The sequence below is a fragment of the Liolophura sinensis genome, chromosome 9, assembly GCF_032854445.1.
Source record: "Liolophura sinensis isolate JHLJ2023 chromosome 9, CUHK_Ljap_v2, whole genome shotgun sequence".
NCBI classification, from domain to species: Eukaryota; Metazoa; Mollusca; class Polyplacophora; order Chitonida; family Chitonidae; genus Liolophura; species Liolophura sinensis.
The window spans coordinates 17,099,459-17,127,205 of NC_088303.1; the positions used below are offsets into that span (position 1 = coordinate 17,099,459).

The following is a 27,747-nucleotide window of genomic DNA, read 5'->3' on the forward strand; positions in this document are numbered from 1 at the left end:
CATGACGATCTCGTAAAAATATATATGACTGTAATGAAAAAGTTACCTAGAAGCAGAAGAAGGTAATTTTCACAAAATTTTTCAGCACCAATATTTTATGATGTGGATTGAAATCGTTGATGTTTTGTACATTCTCTGGCATACTCTATAGATGCTATAGATAAGCGAGATATGTATACACCATATGCAGGGCTTCCTGGGATATTGCCTTCGATAAAATTGATAGTTAACAACATGGAAATTAACGTAACCTCTGTGGACATAAAATGGACGACAGAGGGGGGCAATTAAGTTTCATATATTTCCTCAGTTCTTCGTGGTTTGAGTTATTCTGGAAAATGGTCTTTCGATTGTAACATCCATTATAGTTGACGACTGGTGCACAAATTTCTGTCGTGCGACGCGCCGAACTACAGTACGAAAGCCAGGCTAGAGAAATATCTCCCCCAATTGGCATTCTGTTCCCAGATATGGCATCTTGGCCCCCAACAAGGCATCTTGTTGCCCTATGATTATCTGTTATTATTATTTAGCACCAAAAATACACATGCAAACAAACACATACATTTCGTCACATAAACGCATCTCGAACATAAACCGTTTTATTTATTTATCGATTTGAATGACCGTAGTCAGGAATATTTCACTTATGCGACGGCGGCCAGTGTTATGGTGGGAGGAACCGAGCAGACCTTCCCACGTACGGCCGGCGAGGAAGCCAGTATGAGTTGGACTTGAACTCACAGTGACCGCATTGGTGGGAGAAGGTCTGGCAGCAACCTACGGTGGTCATGAGCTTCCCCCGGGCTCTGGCGGGTTTCCTCCCACCATAATGCTGGCCGCCGTCGTATAAGTGAAATATTCTTGAGTACGGCGTAAAACACGAATCAAATAAATAAATAAAATAAATAAATATATGGCGATGATCAGGTTTTTATTGACGAAATAAACCGGAGTGCACTGTACAAATCACCGCCCTAGTGTATTAGCTAATGCTAGTATTAAGTCATATTTATATTTAAGAGTTAAGACAAATTCAGCAACCACTGCAGTTATTAGTATTAGAGCAGCAGATTTAGTTCATATTTAATACACACGTTATCCCATTATCTTTGGGGCTAAGTACAAAACTGAATACTGGTTTTGAACAACCGGGCCCTGACAAACCTCCTGACACAAAGCCACGGCCACAGAAGTCAGAGCTGGGTTTGGAAATGCATGCGATCACATTGGTCCAGTGCCTGACACTCTCGCAACAAATGAGTATCCAAGTCTATAAAGCCAATTTTTGATTTAAGTCAAAATTTGAAATACGATTTTAAAAATTATTATTAGGCACTGAAATTAAAATGTTTAACTTCCTCACTGAATTTCAACTCTCAATACTGAAAACTAAACCTTGTGGCGATGTATTATATTTTGATTAAAGTAACGCTCTAAGCAACTAACCCTGCTAGGTCCCTTAATTTCATGCAAAGAACAATCTTAATGCTGATCAAATAAAACAAACCAACGCATGACTTCAGCTCATTTTGTGCATTTTTTATTTTAAAAATCGGTGTAAATTTGACAAAGATACATGCTGAATGCAGACGTTGTTACTTTCGTGTTTAAAAACATAAGTCTGTAACTTCAAACTTAATTTTATTTAACTGGGTTCTTGAGCCATCTTCAAAGGGTAATAAATCACATAACTCCTAAAATAGCTTTGCGTTCTACCTACTTGAATAACTGTGGCACCCATGATTATTCACGACCACTTGCGTTGGTATTGAAATTACTGGTATTGTTATTCAAGCAGGTAGAGGGCGTTATTGCTCCATAAGGTAAAAGATATGCGTCCTTTTATAGATGACCGGAGAACCCCATTCAATATGTATTATTTAAATAGTACAAAACTATAATACTTTCATTTTCTTAATACTTATAATCCATGCTGATTCATTGTCGAACATGTGCAGTTTCGCGAGATGCTAAGAGCATTTTTATGAATTGAGCAAATAACAGTTGTTGTTAGAACTCGCACCATTCGCATTAATGTTAATAACCAGCCTTTGGGAAGGGTAACTTTTCACCAGATCTGGACTGTGAAATACGTCATACCACGGCAATCGACTGTAAGGTGAGAACAATTTCACCTTAATATCAAAAGAGCACATCCCTTGGCCTAACTTCATCAGATGCAATGTCCTATTATTGCAAAACATGGGTGTGTAAAAGCTTAACACCTTAGTCTCTGCCATCCAACCCAACCCCAAACCACAACAGAAGGCTGATTTTTTCAACAAAATATCATCAAACACCTCAATTTATTTTTTTTTTATTTTCAAATTCAAATTATCTATGCCCCACCCTCTCCTAATCCGTCTTTCTATGTCCCATTCTCCGAATCAATCCTTCGATGTCTTACCGCCCTCTTAACTCCTTATCCTATGGCCTATCCTCTCACAAGCGATGAGAGGACGTAAAAGAACCCAGTCCCCCCAAAAACCATTCTTCCATGTCCTGTCATCACTCAATTCGTGTCTCTCCATTCCCTACTGATTTCGAAGCCATCATTCTATGCATCACTCTCCCGTAATCCATTCTGCCCCAAGTTGTATCTATGCTCCATTACTACTCTGTGTAGGGGATGTAGATGGTGGCGCTGCCTTCCACTCCGGTCAGCTCACTGCAGGAGAAATCCACCATCAGCTCCTTTTCTCCGGATCGGAAAGCAAAGAGGCTGACCTCGTGGACAACTTCTTCTCCGGGCTTGACCGGCTTCCTGTCAACAAGCAGCAACAGTGTAGGGTATGAGTAAGATATGTTCATACAGGTTCAAGAGAATGACAACCATCTTTCTTGAAGTTTATTTATTACAAAACAATGACATTTCTTGAAAACGCTTAAGTACCGTGTCTGTGAGATGAGCACATTTTATAAGGGAGCAATCAACCAAGGTGTGCGAAGGATAAATAAAAACTCACTTTAGCCGGATGATCTGAGGCTTGGTCAGTCCAGCTCCTTCCAAACGGAACACGCCATTGGTCAGTTGGATTTTGAGCGTATTAGTGAATTTTATTGTGGCAGTAAGATCTTCTTTGTACTTTCCTCTTTCTGGCATCTGAAGGAAAGGGTAAGTCAGGTCTTACTAATGAGCCAGTGCGGGTATAGCCTTCCTAAATTCACAAGACTTAGCTTTCTGTGGTTATTGTGTGACCATGTTCGACTTGTCACAATGTTACTCAAGCTGTAAGTCTAAATTTCAAAATTTCGAGTAATAAAACCGACAAAAATGTATCGAGTGCAAAACACCAGAATTTGGTCGAGACAATTTCTTCTACTAGAAAAATATCAAAAAGTGAAAGTCATGATTTCAATAATGTAGGCAAATGTAGATAACCAGTGTTTAAATCAACTGGGTAACAGATTTTGGTTGATCATACGATTAGATTTTTGACCATGCCGTGAGGATTTCTCATTTATGTGGTGAAGGCTACATAACCAGAAAGGCACTGTTTGTCAGGTTAAATTCCGAGTTTCCATACCATGACTAATCGTTAACATGGCCCTTACCTCTACAGTGAGGGTAGCTGGTTTACTGAGGAAGAAGGACGCCTGCTTGACAGCGGACTGGTTGATAGCCGGCACCCGGCACTGCGCATAGATCTGCACCGCTGCTTCACATGTCATCAGGCCTTGATAGTCTTCGTTAGCCACGTCTAATACAATCTCCTTCTCTGAAAATGTTGACAATGATAAACATGCTAAAGACAAAGATCTTCCTCCTGGACAAGTGGTGGGAACACTGGGATAAGATCGACTTTAAAGTGACATGGTCGCCCAAAATTTGGATTTGACTTATTTATTTATTTGACTGGTGTTTTACGCCGTAATCAAGAATATTTCACTTATACCACGGTGGTCAGCATTATGGTGGGTGGAACAAATTTTAAGTGCGACCTCTTCATGAAGTTTTAAAGTTCGTTCATAAACTAAATCACTCACGTTGAAATAAAAAATATTCATGGAGTATGTAACTTGTACGAGCCCGGAGAAGTCCGGCCGTTATTCGAATTCAACAGAGAGAGGCCGGGCCATTTTGCCTCATTAATATTCAACCGGAATTGCGCGAAGCATCTGTTCGAACTTTAACACCCCCTGCCCACAAAAACAAGAATAACATTTGCATCAACCTATCAAGCTTCTTACTTTTTGAGAAAAATACCTCATACTCATGTCATTCTGTAATAACGCAAAAATACCTAATATCTGGGCGACCATTTCATTTTAAAACATTAATAACAGGTATTTTAAATGCCATGGAAATAATTACCACACGTGATAAATGACAATGACTGTATGTAATTCTGTTCAAGTCTCATTCTCAATTTTACTGTCAGCGACAACATTTCTAAGGATACGAGAAAAGTCTGTTAGAAGTTTGCTAGTTGTGAACTATTGGTATGTCTTTAGTTTGGTTGGTATGAAAGTAAACTATATATCTACAATACAGGCTTTAGGGCATTTCTAGTACTTTTTACCTAATTTTGCGGAAACCAAGATGCTAGGCGAGTTACCTACTACTGTTTGAGTATTTACAGGGACAGTTAGAATAAACCCTCCTTCAGCTAACGGACAAGAGATCGCATTTTATCGATTACGTGATTTGACCATTTGCCAATCACTGGTTTTACTCTCCATGCTGTAGTCTTTGATATTACCTTCCTCTGGCTGGATGGTTTGCTGGACCTTGAGACTCTTGATTCTACGGCTGGGGATTCCCGTGTAGAACGAGGCCATGCTGGAGATGGACACGGCCACTTGGTGAGTTTGCTCAGACGAGTTGTTCTTCGTCAGCACCGTGACCTGGATGTCATCGCCAAGGATTGGGTTCTCAGGAAGGTTGAGCGAAAACGTCACGTCCTTCTTCTGACTAATCTGGTAAATCTTCTTACGGCAACTGAACCTGTTTACATAGTGGACGATTCTACGTTCGTCTTCAGACCCTGACGATTATACACATGTACAGATTTATGGTCAAGGTTACGGACAGCATGTTTTGCCCCTTCTTTATTATCTTATATAGGCTACACTACTGAGTATGCGTTATGTGCATTGCTTACTCTTTGATACATCAGGCCCTGGGATCGCAAAGCCATCATAAAATTATGTCAAAATTTTAATCATTAAAGTTGGTATGTTCCTTTCCGTTATTTTAGCTGAAACTTGTTGTACAAGAACTTAATCAGAATTTATGTTGTCAAGCAATACTTTGACCTTGTTACATGAGAAATTTTAAAGTGATTTGAAATTTTGACTTAAGTTTAAGATCACTTCGTGATCCCGGGGTCTGGATATTAGACATTCAGAAAGGTGCAGAAATGATGGTTAATACGTGTTGGAAAAACACAACTGAATACTTAAATGTGACAACGTGACGATATTAAAAATCTCTTGCAAAGGATAGGATGATTTTATGATCACAAATAAACGCCTATCACAAGGGAGATAACTGAATGAGATTAAATTCCAAGTCACCGACATTTATGGGATCAGTAATTGTTTGATGGCTCGGAACTCTCTAATGTTCACCCCAATGGGATCAGCCAGTGTAGGACCGAATCGCCGACTTGATCTTGAAGTATTATAACTGACTTAACATAAAACATCAACTGAGCCAAGTTCGAGGTTAAACCCCAAGCACTCACTGACTCACTCAACTGAGCCATGGCAAACCAAAGTGTAGGCCTATGTATTGTATAAGAGCAAAATTGTGTCTTAAAGGAGCAAATTTGTGTTTAACTGTTTTGTTTAAATGTCAAAAAGGTACATTCCATACCCATTGATAATGGCATATATTAGCTTCTGTGTAGAAGCATCCCTTACCTTCTGGGTATTTATACTGTAGGGTGAGATCTTCCCGGTCCCCAGAGCCCACTGACTTGGTACTGATCAGGTGACCCACGGCATGCTCCTCTACATCCAGAACTGTCATGTTACCATCAGAGTCAACCTGGCAGTATAGGTGAACATGATAAAACCTTGCTCATGAATAATTGTAAAAGGTGTGGTTTTAACAGTATTGATATAAAAGGAAGAATAGTGTGTTGTGGTAATCCTCGAACAGTAGGTCTACATTTGTCCACACACCAATACTTAATTAATCCACTGGCCCATTGCCCTAGTTATTTCGGTCAACTCAGAGCACCTGATCTCCTGTTTACTTGTGCCAACATACTAATAGTTATAATAAAGCGTATCTGGTCTCATGTTTACATGTGTCAGCATGCCAGTAGGTATAACATAGTGTACCCAATACTTTGTTTACTTGTGTCAACATGCCAGAAGTTACAACCCAGTGTGCCCAATACCCTGTTTATTTGTGTCAAGATGCCAAAAGTTACAACGCGGTGAACCCAATCCCCTGTTTACACGTGTCAACATGCCAGTAGTTACAACCCTGTGTTCCCGGTCCCCCATTTACACGCCAGTATTTACGACCCAGTGTACCTGATCCCCTGTATACATTTGTCAACACGCCAGTATACTTACAATCCAGTGCACTCGATCTCCGTTGACTTCGGCAAAGATAAAGGGTACGTCATAGTTGAGATACACGTGACCTTCCTTGATGGCCTTCAAAGATGCTGGTCCGCATCTCATCAAGCCTGCAATCCCAAACTATTAGTTAGTACACTACTACAGAATTATTTATTTATTTATTTATTTTATTGGTGTTTTACGCCGTACTCTAGAATATTTCATTTATACGACGGCGGCCACATTATGGTGGGAGGAAACCGGGCAGGGGAAACCCACGACCATTCGCAGGTTGCCGACAGACCTTCCCACAAACCGCCGGAGAGGAAGCCAGCATGAGCTGGACTTGAACTGACAGCAGTTTCATTACGCTGCGTTAGCGCGCTAACCAACTGAGCCACGGAGGCCCCACTACAGAATTAGTTATAGGAAGGTAGAAATACATTATAGCTGATGTCACATGAGAGACACCCGATCTCCCTGTTTAGAATAAAAGCTGGATGTAGAAAATGAGAACACTTCATTTTTTGGAATACAAATGGCATCCTCTTTCCGGATCGGCTTGAGACTGAAAGGCTTGCTGTTTGTTTCCATCAAAGTATGAAGGTCCCAAAAGACCAACCACACAAATACTAGTAAAAGTTGTATTCTTTGTTTAAAATATACCGTTTAAAGGGTTAACTATACCGTACCGTCACTGAGTTCCTGTGGAGTTGAGTCATGTGCCTGCCAGCCGTCGTATCCTTCCGGAAGATCTGTCCTCTTTAACCAAGACTCATTCCACACGTGGAAATTCCTAATATGGGAATGTTATTCCATACGTAATATACTAGAAATATTTATATTTAGGTACAGTTTAAACTTGAGTAAACCTACGAAAACTGGCAAGCGAGCTAAAGACAGAATTAGGTAGACACCAAAATATCCAATGAATAAGACTCACTGTTGTAACAAACAAGAAAGAATCAAAACTCAAAACTGCACGTAAAGGGTTTTAACAGTTTTTGATTGATTACCAGATGGAGTCGTCCCTCCACTCGACGGGCTCGCCCTCCTTGTCCCAGTGACTGTCAATGGTCATACTGCCGTCCGTGTCGTGAGCAGACCGGTAGTTGGTAACACTGCGCGTAGGAATACCTATGGCGCGAAGCACTGTGGGAAAAATAATTGGACTCTTTATTTAGCAGATAATGAATACACAAGTTCATGTCACAAAAGGTCTATGGCCAAAAAATCACGAAAATATGTTTGGCGCTGGTCGCCGATACCACCATTATCCCTCTGTATTTCTTGGGCTTTATTGTTTCTACAATTGTCTAAACTACATATCCCACAGCAGCGGATGAAGTATTTGACATACGAAGTGTATGTATGTACATTTATAAATCACCACTCACGTGTAGTGACGAGTCCAGAGAAAACCCAGCATTGACCAAACTCTACAGCCTTCCCGGTTTCCATGAACTGAGTCAAGATGGCTACACTTCCGTTCCAAGCCCAAGGCACGGTACAAGATGGCGGATAATCGGAGGTCCATCTTCCGGTCAAAACACCTCCATCTTCGTCAGAGCTGTTGGCCTAAAAGAAGCACTGTGTTACAGGAATGTATCATGTGGGGTAAATAATTGGTAATTCACATCATTAAACATTTGTTTCTTGGTCATCAACTATTGCCAATAAACATTTCTTCCAATGAATTACTTAAAGAATGATTAATCTAAAATATTCGCATAACTAAAACTCTTAAACCAGTTATCCATTCATTGCTTTTTAGGATTGAAACTCACGAGAGCTGAGATTGCCCGGATGACAGAGACTGGGCTTGACCGTCCAGTGGGGCAGAGGTCACTCTTATTAAGGAGAAATATGGCGGCTTGTAAAACAGGATCATCAAACTGTGGAAAGAAGAAAGAATCTATCATATTTGACTGACAGTTAACTGGTGGTGGTTCAAACATTTGCCTATCACACATATATGCACACATCGTATAAACCTCTTGGAATGGTTTACATGTGTCTATATTGCTGAGCACGTTTCTACATGCAAGCCCCACTATTGTGTTACATGCGTCTATTTGAGTGAAATCTTCCCCAAACTTTCAACGTGTATTTTGAGTGTTGTTGATATGCACGTGTCACTCTGGCGCCATTTGACGTTTAAAACGTTTAATTACCTGACCAAAGTTCCACTTCCTGCCGTAAGGTCTATGGACACTGCCCATCCAAACGCTTCCTCTATCGTTGAGGACATATTCCTGTTTGAGAACGTCATCCGCTAAGAACACCGTGTCCTCTGCAATATCATATCCACAGATAAGACTACTAAACAACTACATGCCACCAAAGATGACAACCAATAGTATCGGGAAAAAAGGAATAGTGGATGGCTGTTTCTTTCTTGTTCGTCGATATATTTCTTCAGCTCGAAATTGAGCACAACGTAAGATAAACGTTATGGCTGCATTATATACACAGGTCATGAAAACATGATATTGAATAAATTTAACGTAAGGTGATGTAAAATATTTATGATACAGGAAGACTCTTTGGACATCGAACTTAATAACGAATGCGACAGAACTGGTTGAAGTCAATTTCACAATTAGCCCTTTATGGTAAACTACACTAACTTCAAAGACTTTGTTTGTTTGTAACGCTATAAAGTAGACGTCCATATATTTCAACAATGTGGCCTACCTTAGCTCTGAGATCAGTTAGACATGTTCCCAGCTTAGCTTCCACATTAATATAACGATTAACGCTTCTCTGAACCGTTACACTCACTAACCTGGAACTCGGTCCAGTCACTTGCGATGTCTCCAAAGTGTCAACGCCGTACGCCACAAAAAGAGGTATCCCGTGATCTTAAAGTAATTCATATCACCTCATTATGTAGGAATAATGAAGGTCATAACATCGGAATTAACAAAAATGTAACCGACGAACCCACTCGGAAAGCATCAGAACCTCGCAAGCTGCCATTTTCAAATCACGTGATTTGGTTGCTAGGGTGGACTCGGCTACTCTTCCCAAAATTAAGACCATCTTTGTTCACAATATAATACAGAGGTCATTTCTGTTCATTACTAACACATAAATTAAAGTTTAGACTCCCAAGCAATCTGTCGATCGCCTTTTAGATGGTGTACATCTCATTGATTTCAATCAAATCATTCCACGAGTTCATCTTTTACCGGACGATGCCAAGTGCGGCGGACTCAAATTGAAAATGGCGGTTAGCGAAGTTTGGCTTGTCGCCGATGTAACAGATACATTTGCGTTAATTGTGACGTTATGGTCTTTATTATTCACGAATAACTAGGTGATATGAAGTAAGAAGGACCAAGTTCCAGGTTAGTAAATAAAAGCTAAGCTGGAAGAATGAAACAGATCTCAGATCTAGAGCTGCCTGTAATATACTACTCGATGTGAGCCGCTTAGAACATTTGGTCGAAAATATAGTTTAAGAAACCACGTAAAGATGTTCTCAACACTTGGTGTTCCTGGGGTCATCTTGACATGAGGCCTACACTCACCTGGGCACCACGGGTTAAAGAGTATGTAAAGCTCTTCTGCCTCTTCCCGCCTGTCCTTGGACTGTTTCTCGTCGTCTCCCCCGGAACTCTGGGTCTCCACAAACAGCGTGTACCTTCCCACGATGCTGTTAGAAGGCGGAGTTATCGTCACAGTTACGGACCGCTTCCCGGTCTCCGTTGTCTGGCAGTTCCAGTCGTAAGGCGGTCCACTGGAGGACTTGGAGCTCACAGTGAGACCGACAGGAATACGGATTATGGTGCCCTTACTTTGTTGAGGCTTCGCTCCTGTAAAGTTATGCAACTACTTAGTACTTTGGCTGGTTACTTAGCGTTAATTTTAACATTATGTCAGTCCTGGGACTATTGTATTTATTGTATATAATAGTCCCAGGTCAGTTATAACACAACACTGACTGCTTAATTGTAGGTTAACTCCACGAACCGACTGATTTTCCACACAATTTGTGTAATAGTATAAGTTTGTCAACTTGCACTTTCGTCTATAACATATCCAATATTCAACCTTGCATTAGTACATTATTTAACTGTTGTAACTGGAAGAGGTCATAACATTTTGTCACTATGGCAACTTTCAGGTGAGGTGGAGTAACAATGGGCAAATAAGTTTTATCCAAAACAGACGAAATTCTATTTCAGCTAAGTGCAAAATAACAGTAGGTCTACAAATATGTATAGTGTACCGCCAACATATAATGTTTTTGTGACACTATTGTCTACTCCCGTTTATAGCTGAGCACCAAGCCAGTGCCAAGACTGCCAACTTTGAAGTCTTGTGCATTTGAACATTGGCTAAATCAATCGAGCTAGCAAACTTCAAGGTATTTAGACTTCAATCTTGCTCGCGATGTGTGAATTTCCTACGTATTTTCTTCGTCAAGGGGACCTACCTGTGACAAACTGTAGGAAAACTTTGTCTGTGGTTGTGCCAAAGGCTTCCTCGAACTCCACCGTTAGTTTGAACAGTTGACCTCGTCGAGTTATCAACCTGTCCAGTTCAAAGTCGTTGGTGTGATGCGCCTTGCGGTTCTCGACAAGATGGCGGTGAACTTTGCTCGTTTTTAAAAGCCGAGCTGAAAAATTCATTAAATATATAATATAGGTGGCTATTGTTGGCTTAAAATTTCTGCCATTTGTATCCATAAGGTTCTACTTTTAATTTGTGTTATATTATGTTATAGGCTATTATATACTACATTGTTTAAAACTCTTCGCTTAGGTACACCAACAAAACTGACCACCAGGTCACATTTTAACTGAAACATTCTTGTGTATGGCGATATGCAGAAATCAAAGAATTCTTTTTTTAGCTTCCATGCCATAAAACACTATAAAACAGACAGCGGAGTCACTGGTTGAGATAATCAACCGTTATGCTCATACCAAATATGGTCTCCAGCGAACTTCTTGTAAAATAGGAAAATTAGATTGGTGGCCATAATGGTGATGAATGTATGGTTACTACCAATGAACAAGCAGTTACCAGTCTTGGTGACGACATTGGCGGTAACGTTAGTGGCCCTGGCACGGAACTCCTCTGCCGACAGGTGTCGCCTTGTACTGTCCCTGGTGAGATAAGTGACATTCGAGATGATCATGTTTTATTCATATATAATAATGAAACAAATATCAAAAGCGCCATGGTAGATGGAAAAATACAACACAAATCAAAAGAAATTTGAAGGACAACAAAGCGTTCAAAGCCCAAGGTATCACTGACACAGAATAATGTTATACACGGAATAAATCTTAAAACATTATGAGACGCTTTTAACACGGCATGTATTATAATGCTTCCTTATCGAGTAAAACCAGCATTAAGGGAGGTAACTCTAAACAGACAGTACGTTGTAACCCGGCCACACTGCCACACCACACAGTATTGAGCGTACCCTTTTAACTTTCGTAACATTCTCTAATAAATTATGTGGGTTTTGTGGAAACATGAAGATCTGTTGACGTGACAATCTCCATGTTGCTATATAATGACACGTTGGTTGTGGTTCGGCGATAATGCATGTGGTTTTGCCACACTATCATTTTCACCTTTTGTACATTTTTAAGTATAATTATTAATACAATGACTGTTATCTTAGCTGCTTGATGTGTTCATTTTAATTTTTGTTGTCTGCCAGTTTGAGTTAAATGTTGTTGAAATGTAAGTAGACGATTTTAACAGATCCGACAATCATGTATTGAGCGAAATACTTATCTGGAGTAAGAAAAAGTACAGGATTGCATCAAGACGTGGATTTCAGATCTGATTCATAACGTTCAGTTTTAGGCAGTGGAAGACGTGTGGAAGCAAATAAGACCTAGGGTGGGGTGGCAACGTGAACATGGTAGCCTAAACATAGTCGATTTACAAGTCTTAGTCTGGTGTTTTTTATTCGAGAAAAGTGTCTTTAAATAAATAAAAAAAACCTTGTGAGTGGAAAACTGCGACGTCCTTCCTTAATAGATAAATAAATAGTACTCAGCGTTTCTTGTCGTTCATATACATTTGTGTAAACCAGTACTGTGCATATTTACAGAGAGAGGTGTGCGTGCGTCGTAGTTTACTATCGGGCTTTCTAGGTTAGGGCACACTGTTTTGAGATTAACAGGCAGAAGCACGACACAGTTCAACAGATCATTTAGTGTGTCATTGTGTGCTAGGTAACACTCCGAGACGAGCTACCTCTTCTGTCAAAGCTGCACAAGCTGTATCCATATGGTTCAAAGACGACTGGGGTGAGGGGTCCCTACATTGTCCCCACACGCAGGATTTTAACAATGACTGTCAACGGACAAGAAGGTCGTAATCACCTTGCTGACACAACCACTGGTGCATTAGCCCTGGGATATGAGCAAATAGCCAGGCTGCTGGACTGTCAACTATTTAATCTGTGTACACATTAGGGTGTGGTTTCAAGGTCTTTGTTGAATATACAAGGAAACTTAGCTCGGAACGATGGAGACTTGGCAAAACGATACTTATAGCTGAAAATTACATCATTTAGGAAAACAGGTTTCTTGCGACGTTCATATCTGTATAGTAAAACGTGTGCTCTGTGTATGGTTTTACACGAATGTGTTTATCGGGAAAATCGTATTTCATAGTAATTTAAGGTTTTCTGCATTATTCCATAATATGTCAAATGTATGTTATCCCCGACTATTTTCTGCAAACAAATTTCATTTCTATCATTTTAGTTAACGATAATAACCATTAAACTGCATGTGTAATGCACAATTGTGGTGAAAAGTTTCCAGAGTACCTCAGTCCAGATAACGCATCAGTACCACTAGTCTTAAAGCATAAGTGGGACGGTTGGTTGGAGTTGGAATTTAGGATGTGTTCTTACAATACAAAAGAACCGAAAGCTTTTAAACTTTCTTCTTGGTCTTAAAATGGCTTTAAACTGCAGCTTAATTCAGTTACAATTTCAGAAATTAAGTATAGCTTGTAGGCACCACGTCAACTGAGATGGCTGTCAAAACAACTTTATCTTTGGAGTGGTGGTGCAAAAAGGGGCGCTAGGCTGGGCCCGCCTTCCAAATAAGGTCATTATTGACGACATTTCCAACAAATTCCGACCACTGACGGAAAATATGCATACAGTAGAGATGTTATTAACAGATATAAAATATTACTCAAAATGAAAAATTTTTGTTTCGTATTTTGGGATGACTTCTCCATTATTCTCAAAACCGTTGACCCCGTTTTCAAGTTCCATTTTCTGTATCCAGTAACAAAGCACTACCGGCCCGGATATGGCTCTGTTGGTAGAGTGTCCGCTTCGGGGGCGGTAGATCCAGGGCCAATCCTCACCTGGGTCGGGTCACACCTAAGACCTTAAAAGAAGAAGTTGTAGTTTCCTAGCTTGGGGTTCAGCATTAAGGGGGACAGTGCAATGACTGGTTAACCCGTATCATTATAATGGATCGGGTGGGGCTTCTTACTTGCCTACGATAAGTCGTCTCAGTGAAGCAACATTAGATGAAAGAGCACTGGAAATCCGTCCTGCAAGGAGGGACATTACGCGTACATGCACTCTAAGGACTCCTTCGCAGTCATGTGACTGAAAAAATTGTTAAGTACGACGTTAAACCCTAAACACTCAATCACTCACTCACTCATGCACCCATTCACTGACAAAGCACTAAATATATCACCATAGTTCCATTTAGAGCTATGACTTCTATTGGGTATATCAGGTGTGTGCATTTCCTTGTGTGTGCATTTTCCTTGTTAGTTAAGCATACAATGTACAATCTATAATAGTGAACAAGTCTAAGTATTTGTTATATATGTGTATATATATGTGTATATATATATATATATGTGTGTGTATACATATATATATGTATACACACACACATATATATATATACACACACATATATATGTATACACACACACATATATATATATGTGTGTGTGTATATATATATACACACACACACACACACACACACACACACACACACACACACACACACATATATATATATATATACATGTGTGTGTGTGTGTGTGTGTGTGTGTGTGTGTGTGTGTGTGTGTGTGTGTGTGTGTATAATATATATATATGTATATATCGTATAGAGCTTGCTTTATAGAACCTTTCCACGAACCCTTTATTTCCACTGCTCAATTGTCATTTGTCTTTTGATATATATGGTTTTATTCAGGACCACCTCTGACCGAGTTGTCTAATGGATTCGCCTTGAAGATAACTTGCCTTGACTAATATACATGTAGATGCATGTTTGAATCCAGAGACCGCTAGTTAGGCTGAGGCCTTAAGGCAGGGAAATTATCATACAACAGGCGATGAGTGGTGGTTTCCTCATGCTTCAGTCAGGTTTCCAGGACATTATCCTGACCACCGTTGTGATAAGTGAAATCTCCTTAACAAGAGGTGGTTTTTTGTGCTATTCGATATAGCAACTCTGCACAAAGCAGTCCAGGTATTCGTAGCCCAACGTTTATATTTTGACCATCATGCAGAGGGCATCCAGCAGGCCTCTATAGTACGGTGCATGTATCTTAAAAGCGTTGAAAGGCAACAACAGTGATAAACTTGCACAAAGTGCAAGCTTAGAAAAAGCAATAACCTTAACTGTCGCAATACAAGGCATGCTGGTCTCCTCTTCTCCACCTCTGCGTAACATGGAAGTTTTCATGAGTGAAAACTATGGTTTGTGAATTTTTCTTTCTTGGTCAAAAAGGTGATTTCAAAATACATTGAGGTTATTCTGCTGGTCAAAATGAAAAACTACCGCTACATATAATTTATTTGTAAATTTGGCTTTTGCTTAAAAATTCATTACTTTTTACGTATCTGGCCCGTGATAATCATGCTGCTGTACGGCGGTGTATGCTTGGAAGAGTCGTTTCAGTCTAAGGTTTTGTGACTACATTCAAAAATTATTCTGTTAATTTCAACAGAAAATCTGTTGTCTGAGTGATGAAGGAATGGATTGTGTTATTATGACGCAATGTTGTGTCATATTCAACATAATATCCTGTTACTCTAATTGAATATTTATTTCATTTATTTATTCGACTGGTGTTTTACGCCGTACTCAAGAATATTTCACTTATACGACGGCGACCAATATCATGGTGGGAGGAAACCGGGCAGATCCCGAGGGAAACCCATGACCATCCGCAGGTTGTGAATATTTATGTTGAATTAATAGAATGTGTGTGTGTTACATTTAACATAACAATCTGCTGCAATAGCAGAATACGTTCTGGCATCGCTCAGACAACAGAATTTCTGTTAAAATTAACAGATTAATTTTTTGAGTGTACATAATTACATGGTGTACACAGAATGCTTAACGGAAAGCACTTTAATCAACAGTCTGTATCGATCCTCATTTTCTGTATCAATCCTCATGTTGTAACAACTAGACTGTCATACATTTTATCGCAGGCTGAAGATAAAAATGTACCTGCATGTAATATATTGACACTGCAAAACGGGGGTGCAGAGTTCTGGGAGTCGGGGTGGGGGGTGGGAAAGAACCTGCATTGTTTTTTGTAACAGTGATATCGCGGGTTACTTAGTGTCTCATTTACGTTCAGATTACATCAATCTTTTAGGATAACACACATAACCGGCCCTAGCTGAAAATCTCCACAATCTGCATACCAGCTGGTGTACTTGCCCATTGTTGGTAATGGCATGCACACATACTATACACATGAAATGCCCCCAGGGCAGACAATGTATCGTCCTATACAAGCTCAACCATGTGAAGTAACTATTTTTATACGGCAACATATTTTATCAGGAAATAACTTGAAATCAACACGTAATTTATTTCAAATCAGAACTTCAAGGTTCCTTATTCATACATATGCCCTAAATGACCACAAACTTCGTCCATGACTAACATGCCCATTTTCCCGGATTGTGAGAGCTCTATACCTTTTAGACAGGTGTTTTGGGGTTTGGAACATAGAGTAATATTCTACTGGAAAATTGTAAGTTTCAGTAACAAAAATAATATTTTGTAAGATTTATTTGCCTAAAAATACACTTTTGTGGACAAAATGTTAGGTAATTTAGGGTATACGGTATTTCCATATATCTGCATCGTCCGTGTATATCTGGGTTTACAGGCGAACTCTCGTGACACTCGCGGAACATCCCTTACATTTCTTTACAGGAAAATAATGAATTAAAAACAAGGTTTATGAGACATAATCCTAATTTTCACTAGATCGCTAAAATAAACTCCACTGAAATACACCAAGTTTGTAGGAGAAACTAACTTCAGAGGAAGTTAAGAAAAATTCTTCCGTCAAATCGGTTCCCGGTGCGATGACGGACTGCATTCCGTATAATCAGAAAGAGATTAATCCGTTAGATCGGCGGAAATGGAAGCCGTCTTCTCTCCGATTTAACCTGAATATACCGGTATCCGGCATTTAGTCTATTCTGCTTAGTCTATTCTCGTTTGGGCTTTATAGAGACAGTTACCTTTAGCATTACTTAAGCAGTCACCTTACTATTCACTTTTTTCTTAACCAAACTGTTAAGTATTTGATTATTTACTTATTTATTTATTTATTTATTTGATTGGTGTTTTACGCCATAATCAAGAATATTCCACTCGACCTGAATACGACCAGCATGGAGAGAGGAGCCCTAGGGAATAAACTGTTTAGTAGGCCTACATATTTAGTTTAGCAGTTTTGCTCCTACCTGCAGAGTGCATTTTATGGAAAGTTTACATGGTGTATTTCAGAAACAAAGCATTTAATCTGGGAAACAAAAGTATTAAATGATCTTGTAACCATTGAGAACCAAGAGATCATTAGCGAGCAATATGACATAGAGCATTACACACCTGGTTAGCCTACAACTATACACACATACATATAGACCTGTTCACATGGTCCATCTAACGGGCCAGTTCAGGTGAACTTCATAAGCCCGAGGCTTTTCTTTCAGCCATTGAGTTTAGTAGTAAAACTAAAACATCTGTGGTAAATGACTGAACCATGGTGGTACTTACGGTGCGGTTTTCAGTCGCTTAGGGAGGGGTCCATCCCCAGAGTGGCTGGTGCTGGCGGCCACCTCCGCGCTTGATCCATTCTCTGAAGTTCGTCGCCTAGTTCTTCCCATGTTTACTGTGTAATGAAAGATCGGAACTAGACACAGATGAAACAAGATGCTGTTTTTTGGGGGACAATTTGGAAAACTAGTCCAGCGATTCCCCGTGGCGTTATTTAAGCAGAAAACGAGCGCCTGCCGGCTGGAAATTCAAAACCTCTTTTCCCACTACAGCCAATTTGCGTGACAAGCTGCATCAAGGCGAAAGGGTTAACTGGTGCTGGCTGCTCGACGGACACACGAGGCGACAAACCAAGCGTGCCCACGCGCATTGCCACAGCTGTATTTGCCTCCCTTTGTACTGAAGTACTGCAGTCAAGCGTGCCCAACCAGTCAATGACTGCCTTCAACATGTTTTGTAATACCTATGTTGAGCTGTCCACTGAGCGGAACTCTTTCTACATAATGTTAGATAGTGATAGATAGCTGTTTATATCATACAATATCACTTATCTAGATTTGTGTTTTCATAGTTTTGACTTGACACTATGCAAATTAAATGTATAAATAGGCAAACACAGATACAAACCTCACGACAAATCTGCGAAACGCATGGCTGGCTCCGATATTACTTATATATGTCTTACTATGTATACATCTTTTAAACATACATATTTTTATACGGTTTGTATGTTATATTCTACACTGATGTCCAAGCAACACAACAGTTCCTCGGAAATTCCTAACTTCATCAGTCCGAGGTCTCCCTAACAGTTCTTCCGGGTAAATACTCGTTACGAATCTGAGTACTTGAGGAGTTGTAAACGAAGTCGTCACACATGTGGACTGCTTTGGGCCATATGACAATAAACTGGCCAGGGTTAACATATATACCTGTACGTGTACGAGTAATACATCAAAAAGTCAAAATATATTACACGCTCAAATCGCAGAGTTAGGTGTCTATGACACTTCTACTTTTCCAATACATTTTAATATGTCTTGAAAGGGACCCAAGGTAAGTATACCTCTATAGTCCATCTCTAACAAGGGGTTAGATTTACATATTTGGTTGTATAAGTCAGGACATTCCAAGGGACACGAATCATATTTCAGGTACATGTTCTGTAAGGAAAAGCACCCGCCATGCTTCTAAGGAAGAAATTAACCAAAGGAGACAACACTTCACTGTTAGAAGCTTGCGAATAAGAGTTACTTCCCTTGCACGGTTATTGAATTCCATTTTATTTGCTTCCCCATGGAACTTCAAAGCAGTGGGAAAGGAAACTTGTTTAACAGTAGTTAAAAACCTTATTATTAAGGTACAACATGTGGGTATGTGGTCAGAATTTCAAAGCAAAATCATTCAGAATATTCAATCATAAAAATGTTTCATACTTTATTTAAAGATTTATACGTTCATTGTAAACACATAAAATACGGTGCAGTAAAAATTCATGTCACAGCACATTTATAATATGGATTTAATTGGTATATCATGATTGGTGATGGGTATATCTACTAGCCAGAAGGCAATGTTACCATATTAATGATAAAACTCTACGACAACAACACACTGCCCTCAAACATATACCTAACTTTTCTTGTGATCTTTTTAATATATAAATGACTAATTTCAAACATGACCACTACATTCGTAATTTCAAATGATTCTGCATGCCAGTCCAGACACTGAAACATAATTCCACGTGGATATCAACAAATAAATCCATATCTTTAGTTGAGGATAAAGCTTTTCATGACTGACACAACTCCTTTCAAAAACACACACATCATGTTTCCATTCTCAGCCTAAAAAAAAAAAAACCTAAAATAAAAAACCTCTGAATGGTCTAAACTATTCAAATGATAGATTTCCTTTGCAAACAACAGACTGTAATCCTATGTTATATGAGCATTACAGCAGTGTGGTCAATAAATACAATGTTATAATTTTTACAATTTTAAATGTGTGATTCAGTTTCAGTTTCTGAAAAAATGAGAGGCAAATGAATTCCACTGATGAAATGGAGTTCACACAATCAATGGTTTGTCAATATCCGCACACGGTCTGTGACCTGTGAGTCTTTATTCAGTGGCTTCTTATCTTCTTGAGTCATGAATGATGATTTTTCCTTGAAAACACAAAGCCATAAATGTCTTCTTGTTCAATTATTCATCTTCATTTGGCATTTACATATCACAAAACAGGAGCATTACCAGACATTTATACTCGCAGTCTTCAAAAATATAGCCACTGTCTTTCTCCTGGTGAAAATATGGCTGACAAACCAGGAAACCTCTTGCAGTTGATATTCTGACATTTTCCTGTTATATACACATTATTCATGCTGCAGAAGACTTCCAATTCAGCTTTCATCATGACATTTGAGACCAATTCAGCAATATGAAGAATTCTTAGTCAGCTGTTAATCCAGTCTGTGTTTCCGTTGTCGTCTTATTCTCCTGTCTCTTTCACCTTCTTCACCTTGATTTCCATTTGTGCCAAGAAGTTCTCTCACAAACTTGAACCTACTGAGGAAAACTTTCCACACAATGTACCAGCCTGCAAATATCAGAGAGAGAGAGAAAAAAGTACATTTATGTGCACATTGCATTTAGACCTATTGTTCACATTGAAGTAAAACATCAGTATTTCACTAACAGGTGTTACTTTACATATTTGTTATTAACTCTTGCAGTAAACACATGGTTGGGAGCACATTGCCTAGTCATGCATACTTTGCATTATAATATTAATACAAAATTCCTGATATGAATGCCATCATAAAATTCTGACATTTATTGTAACAATGAGTCCATCCCTCATTCTCAAAACACATGGTGCATCTTCTTGAGCCAGCATTAGATCTGTATCAGTTGGCTGTGGATGGGTGTGGATTTCAAACTCGCAACTTCTTCCCATTCACTGTAATCAAACTCATGTCCTGAGGCTCACTGTCTATGTCATTTTCCTGTTAAATCTTGAATACTATCATCTTAACTTACTACCTTCAAACTCGATATCTTGGGGTCATATTAACTGCTGGGATAGCCATTTTGAAATGTCATGTGACCTACTACAGTTCAATTAAATTAAATGTTGAGATCTATTTTTAACAATTTCTGATATTTACATGCCTCAAAGTTTAACTGATGAATTAAAAAATCCAGCTGGTCCACTGGTGGGCTTTGCAGAACAAAGTGGGACACTAAATCCATTCTAAAACGACTGCATGTCCATGTCTCATATGGATTAACGAGAAAAGGATATTTTTAATCACCCATTTAGTTATATGCAGAAAATCTGAACAAGTGTTGACTTTTGTCTCTTCAAAATCATGCTGTGCATCCAAAATCCAGACTGTATCTGAGGCCACTCTTGACTGAAACCTATAAAGCTGACTTTTCTCTCTTGACTGACTGGGCAAATTGTTCTATTTTACCTTCATGATGACTGAAGAAACCATTGCCAAACTTGCCATTTAAGACTGGTTGCATGGTTCTCTCTTGTTAGGTCGATTTCGATGAATTTTTTAGCGCTTTGTTCTGCCACATTAGTACGGTCGACATCCATGACAGCAGAGTGTTACTTTGACAAGAGAGAAGGCATATTTTTGTGAATTTCAACAAAATTTGGACTCTGTAATTAGTTTATACAAGCAGGAGTGGTAATAAAGGTCCTACTCTCTTCAATCCACACTAGTTGCGGAATGTAACTCTTAAATCGAGTAACATGAAGAGATGGGCAAGTTACTGATAGAAAGTACTTCTAATGTATCGGATCGACAGTAAACAACATTTACTGCATCTTCACATGCACATTAAAAATTTCCTCACGTAAATCGATGTTAACGGAGTGATCACCATAATCAACTAACCGGTTCTGAGTCTGACTGAACCAAAAATACATGTGGCTGTGCTAATGCTTTGGAATGGAGTCTACCTGCAGTCTGATATCTTTATTAAAACCTACTTTCAACCATGATAAATGGATTACATACTTCAGCAATCATATCATTAACACATCATGTAAAACTGCTCATACTGCCTACGTCTACATTTTTACACATAACACTGCGAAAACTGACGCCTGTGTAATGCACAGAGAGCACGTCAAAGGCCATAACGAAGCTTCATGTGCATCCAGAGTGATACTCACCGAAAGCAATAAACAAAAACACAAATATCAGCGAAGCAACTACAGAAACAATGGATAACACCAAGTCTTTCATTTCCACGCCACCGTATCAGAGTTGCATGAAATTCGGCTCGTCCACCTTGAGCAGACCATATTTTACCACCATTAGTTCCGGTCAAGCGGACCAGATAAATTGTGACACAATAATTGGTAGTTTTATATACATATATAATCAATATTTTTCGATGCTGAGCATATAAATGTTTACTTAAAAATAATTTTATTGTTATATATTTGAAAATTTATTTTTCAATTATTCACCAATGAAAACCAGACAAAGTATTTCACTGTGTCCACAGAAGCAAAATGGCTCTTGCCGATGTGTGTGGCATGGATACTCGAAGTCTGGGGAAACGCAGTACTTCTCTCCTGGCTCCATTCCCACGTGAATTGAAAAGCCTTGCAAGTGGGTCCTTTGAACCCTTAGAGCAGTTTTCATTGCCCCGCAACTTTGACGTAAGTAACGATTTCTGTTCAGTAGTAAATATCGTACATGTTACTCAGCATGATGAAGCATAAAGTGCAACAACAACAACGCACTTCATTTCGCCTCTTTTCTGAGAATTTAGTTATATACACACTACAAATCCCACTGTGTTTATGACAGACTCAGCTAGTGTAGAGGTGGCGCACCATTTTATACCCACACGATAAAACTCATTAATATAGCTGGCTTTCATCGTTTGACATTCATTGGTATTACCCTATTTCCGCGACTTTTTCGCAACCTTACGAAGAAGTTATTGTTGGATCCATGACAGGCAAACGGGGGGATTGGGGTAATCCTGTTCCTGTAAGACACATAGCACACTGCAGGAGGTTTGGCGTGTAAACCACTGTGTGCTGAGAGACCCAGTACAACAACACCTGCCAGTCAGCCATCAGAGCTGAGTGTGCGTGATTGTATGTTTGGAAGTAGATGACAAATACTGGTCACTCTGTATAATATTTACCAGAAATGTCAAGTGCAAAAAATATATCAGGCAACAGGTGCTTGCCGTGTTCATTTCGTTATGAAACAATAATGGTATATTCTCGTATTAAAAGTCTGTCGAGCGCTTCTGGACATTTATTGGAGTTTATGAATAAACGGTCAGCCAGTTGAATAAATACATGTAGGTAGAATATGATTCACTTAATCAAAACAGTAACTTGAAAGACGAGAGGTTTAGACAACGGACTAAAGCGATACTCAAGTCTTTCTTGCAGTGAAATTCATTTTTGTTTTTAAACGAATATAATGAAATTATTCAACACAAGAAATGTAAGAGTTAAAGATGTTAGACCATGATATACCGCCTATAGCCAGAATTAAATTTGAGATTGTTGTCTCATTACATGTTATGCTGAGTTGATAATATGTCGACTGATTGTATTAACTCATACTAAGAATGTGAAATGAAACTTGTCAGCACTGCAGGCCAAAACTCAAGGGTGTAAAGCAGTCAGGCCTTATAGTCAATGTAATCCTCAACAACAGTGATGTGGTGATGAGTGATCTTAAGAAGGATTAAAACACTCCTGTTTAATAGCTTAATCTCTATATGAGTAGTTCTGACGCTTGCGTTCACTTCTGAAAAGCACACACTTTATGCTTGGTCTTGTTCTTCTTTCTCTTCAGAGAATGAGTACAGATGCATGTAGAAGGAAAAGTTTCTAAACTGATAAAGTACATTTAACAGTGTTTGTCCCTATCTAAAATAGTGATATTTGGATGTTAAATTTGTAATTTTTTTATGGTTGCATTGTGTTGAACAAAACATTTTGAAGCACAAGCCTCCACGTACTGAAATTTGGCTCATTTTTACATGTTTGTTCTTGCAAGAAAATTCATTGTCACCCATTTAGTTTGCATTAGATTAGAACATACATGTACACGTCTTCACACCTTACCAACATAGTCTCTGATGACCTAACACAATTCAATCCAACAAACTGAGAAATAAATTTGAGCTTCTAGCAAGGTATATGCTGGCTTTTTGGATTTTACAAGTGCATGTATTTGCTGCAATTTTGTTTGTTCTTTGATGGATTTAGCCATAACCATTTCTTGATTATAAATTGATAAGTAAAACAGGCTGGAACTACATTGTACCTTAATGAGCAATCAGTATTACATGTAGTTTAAAACTGGTTCAGGGAATGACCTGACAATAATGTTGGAACCGTAATGATTAATATCATTTTTCATAATCATTTGGACTAATAGATTTCCAGTCTTTTATTTTCAGGATGTAACAGGGCTCAAAGTTAACACACATTTACTCGCCCAGAATAGGATCAGATAGCTAGTGTCAACCATAGCTGAACTAATTGCTGCCCTGGGACATGTGCTTTTATAAAATTCAGTTCTATGCTTCTCTCATTGGGACTGTGAATTTATTGACAAGTAACTGGAGTAGGCCAGCTTGAAAATCTAATTTTTCCAGCCCTTATGTGAGATAAAATATTATTAATATTTCAGCCAGTTGAACATTTAAGGCATTTTACTGAGGGAGACACTGATGTGAAAATCCACTTTGACCATGGAACAACAACCCTAGCTTTCAAATTTCAACATGGTGTAATTGTAGCTGTTGACTCCAGAGCTACCGCTGGGCCTTACATAGGTAAGTTTTCATTTTGAATACATGAAGCTTAGTTATACCTAAGGCTCTGATATCAAGACATACTGATTTATTATTGGTAGCACAAGTAACCTTGACACTATGTGTCTTGATGTCACATGTGACTATACGTGATGTTTGACAGTGCAGCTACCATATTATAACTGATATGTTCTGTCCATGACAAAGGCCCAGAGGGTAATCATACTGATGAAGTAAGCTTGAACATAAGTAGGCTCACAACAAATTCATAGTGAAATTGATAATTAATAGTTTTACAGTTTATCTATTGTTGATGTGCTTTCAGCCTCCCAGACTGTGAAGAAGGTCATAGAGATCAACCCCTACTTGCTGGGTACAATGGCTGGAGGAGCTGCTGACTGCTCCTACTGGGAGAGGGTATTGTCCAAGCAATGCAGGTATGTACAGATGGCATTGACTGGCATACGTTTGCCAGAATGTATGAGTTAAACTTTAAATTATCACTGTACTTAAATGAATATCTTCCCAAAGTGGGACAGAGTAAAGTGTAGTGCCTCAAGTAAACCAACCGGCCCTTGAAAATGAACTAAATGGCCTTGTGGGATCTATTCATTACTGGGTACTTGAAGTTGTTGCCCTAAGGCCCATAGAAAGAGGTCTGTGAATCTCTGAAGTTCCCTGTCCTAAGCTGGGGTTAAACCTAGTGTGGAAATTATGAAATTATTTGTTATGTTTTTTTCATGTTGCAGAATATATGAACTGAGAAACAAAGAGAGGATATCTGTAGCAGCAGCTTCAAAGCTTCTAGCTAATATAGTTTATAACTACAAAGGAATGGGTCTGTCAATGGTGAGTTTTAGCATATGTGTAAGCAAAGTGTAATACTGTAAATATTTGGAAATGTTGCAGGTGATAGTAAAACATTTCAGCAAGTACATGAAAAACATTCTGAATAAATTTTGATGATTTCCATCTATTTTGCATTGATTATGTTATAAATTGAAACATGTTGAAAACATACATGTAATTCATGTGATATTGAGAACTAAAATGTATTGGCCAGATAGGAACACTCATGAAACTCACAGAAATCATCAGCTAACATTATGTCTAAACATGCACTGTTTTCGAATTTGTCATGGAGTTTGTACGTCCAATAGTTCCAAATCTATAGTCAAGTATCAGTTGAGAACTAAACTGTTAAACTGTAAGCACTGACTGATAAAATGCTGTTGTAAGAAGTCAGTGCTTACCTCTGTGATATTGTAGCTTGTTGAAATTCTTGAAAGAAATGTCATGTTTTTGTGTGATATTTCAGGGCACAATGATCTGTGGCTGGGACAAAAGGGTATGTAGCTTTTTCATGTTTACATTAATCATGAACATTCGTGTATATACAGCTGAATTGTGCATATCACAAAAATTACTGATGATGTAATAAAATATAATGAAAATCCAAAATAACATAAATAAATGGGTAATAATTTATATCCCTTCTTGGCGAAAGGAGAAGCAGATGAAGTTTTATAGATGGAAAAGAATTTTATGGTTTTAAAAGGGAAGCAGCTTCCCCCAACCCTAATCCTTGGCTCCATTCTTGAGTATGATGTAAAACACGCATCAAATAAATGAATAAAATAAAGGGAAGCAAATTTTATAACCCATGGAACAGTAGTATTGCCTTCTGCCTACAGTGATATGTATACCAGTAATTTCAGTAAAAGATACATGGTCATGAATAACCCTGGCTGGAATTGTTATTTAAGCAGGCAGAGGGCACTGCTGTTCATAGGATATAAGATTTGCTTCCCTTTGTGTTAAACGATTGAGCCTTACGGTTTTTCCATTGTTCTTGCAGTATTTGTTATAGCACCGATTTTCAATGTGTAGTGTCATAATTCCAAACTCCTGGACATGTAAGTGTGTATTCAGTGGGACTAAATAACCTTTACCAATTACAGAAACCCCTGCCAAGCAGCTTCTGTGTTTTGCTGTCAATCTATCCAATCCATTACAAATATGCGATATCTGGCCTGTTTTCAGGGACCAGGCTTGTACTACGTGGACAGTGATGGTACCAGGCTGACCAACATGCTCTTCTCCGTGGGATCAGGCTCCCCATATGCCTATGGTGTGCTGGACAGTGGTCATCGGTGGGACTTAACTGTGGAGGAAGCCTATGACCTGGGTCAGAGGTCAATCTATCATGCCACTCACAGAGATGCCTACAGTGGTGGTGTCGTAAACTGTAAGTATATATATATATATATATATATATATATAATATATATATGTTGCGTGGATTTCTGTGCTCCAGTCCATTTTAATCTATAATCTTTCCTGTGCTTTTGTTTGGGTGTTGAATTTTGTGGAGGTGGAGGGTTGTTTTTTTTCTCTGAGCCATAGCCTTGGGTTGATTGTAAGAACTTTGATACTTTTACTTAAAATAAAACAAAATAATTCAGAAACTAAAGCATGCATCAAGCTGGTTTCAATCTTCATATAATAGCAACATCAGTCTGTTCTGAAAATTTTATCAGAATTGGACAACAGTTTTTTTCTTGGAAACCGACAACAAATCAGAATCAAGCTAATAATTAAATATGCAAAATTTAAGCACTTCTGGCTAGATTTTGATTTTGATCTGAAGTTACACGGAATTAACCTGGACCTCAAATTTAACAAAATCTGAGAATATCAGGAATTGTCATTGTATGAAAATAAATCATAACAGAAGGATAGACCCAGATTAATATCTTTCACATTTTCAAAAGCGTGATAGTCATTTGACTATTTACATGTTAAGTGGCCTGCTGTTTATATTTGACCTGTTCTCTATCCGTCACAGTGTACCACATGAAGGAGACGGGCTGGATCAAAGTGTCCCAGACAGATGTGAAGGAGCTACATTACAAATACAAAGATGAGAAGGAGGGAAAATGAGGAGATTGGCAGAGAATTTATTTATAATCTGTGGAATTAATTCTTCTCCGAATACAGAAAGCTGACAATTGGCTTTTTCTTTATGACTGACCGTGAATAAACCTACGTGCTGTATCATGAGGGTTACAGTACAGAGAGAACGTGCTAGCCACAACTTGGCCTACATATGTGTCTATGACTAATAATGATCAAGTCTTGGATGTAGAAGAAAAAGCACCATCAGTTTTCTTGTTGTATTCACCGTTCATGTGTTTAAAATGCCATTAAATGCCATCATGACACAGACGAGTTGTGTTTGTGTTTGACACATAAGACTGGGCCTAGCTTAAGTATATTTCTCACAATAAACTCGTGTTAATGGTGTCTTATATTAACTT

General features: G+C 38.7%; 2 protein-coding genes across 2 annotated transcripts; one reads left to right on the top strand and one right to left on the bottom strand.

Annotated features, from left to right (window-relative positions):
- Nucleotides 1-1,848: 1,848 nt before the first annotated feature.
- Nucleotides 1,849-17,762, bottom strand: LOC135475559 (protein-glutamine gamma-glutamyltransferase K-like). The gene is made up of 15 exons (XM_064755485.1): nt 17,601-17,762; nt 11,563-11,645; nt 10,970-11,152; nt 10,062-10,346; nt 8,700-8,818; nt 8,313-8,420; nt 7,923-8,103; nt 7,542-7,677; nt 7,218-7,321; nt 6,538-6,653; nt 5,872-5,998; nt 4,707-4,991; nt 3,559-3,722; nt 2,970-3,106; nt 1,849-2,767 (listed from the first exon to the last, which is right to left on the bottom strand). The coding sequence occupies exons 1-15, from the start codon at nt 17,708-17,710 to the stop codon at nt 2,617-2,619; spliced, it is 2,289 nt and encodes a 762-aa protein (XP_064611555.1). The 5' UTR covers nt 17,711-17,762; the 3' UTR covers nt 1,849-2,616.
- Nucleotides 17,763-22,140: 4,378 nt separating this feature from the next.
- On the top strand, nt 22,141-27,655 carry LOC135475377 (proteasome subunit beta type-5-like). The gene is made up of 7 exons (XM_064755247.1): nt 22,141-22,295; nt 24,304-24,448; nt 24,753-24,864; nt 25,177-25,276; nt 25,746-25,775; nt 26,471-26,675; nt 27,276-27,655. The coding sequence occupies exons 1-7, from the start codon at nt 22,146-22,148 to the stop codon at nt 27,368-27,370; spliced, it is 837 nt and encodes a 278-aa protein (XP_064611317.1). The 5' UTR covers nt 22,141-22,145; the 3' UTR covers nt 27,371-27,655.
- The last annotated feature ends 92 nt before the right edge of the window (nt 27,656-27,747 follow it).

Excerpts from the sequence above, each read along its gene's own strand:
- LOC135475559 (XM_064755485.1), bottom strand. The coding sequence starts at position 17,710 with ATGGGAAGAACTAGGCGACGAACTTCAGAGAATGGATCAAGCGCGGAG. Across the intron at positions 7,322-7,541 it reads TGGAGGGACGACTCCATCTG|GAATTTCCACGTGTGGAATG; the intron begins GTAATCAATCAA and ends TTCCCATATTAG. Across the intron at positions 3,723-4,706 it reads AACCATCCAGCCAGAGGAAG|AGAAGGAGATTGTATTAGAC; the intron begins GTAATATCAAAG and ends CAACATTTTCAG.
- LOC135475377 (XM_064755247.1), top strand. The coding sequence starts at position 22,146 with ATGGCTCTTGCCGATGTGTGTGGCATGGATACTCGAAGTCTGGGGAAA. Across the intron at positions 22,296-24,303 it reads CATTGCCCCGCAACTTTGAC|CCAGTTGAACATTTAAGGCA; the intron begins GTAAGTAACGAT and ends TTAATATTTCAG. Across the intron at positions 25,277-25,745 it reads AAGGAATGGGTCTGTCAATG|GGCACAATGATCTGTGGCTG; the intron begins GTGAGTTTTAGC and ends GTGATATTTCAG.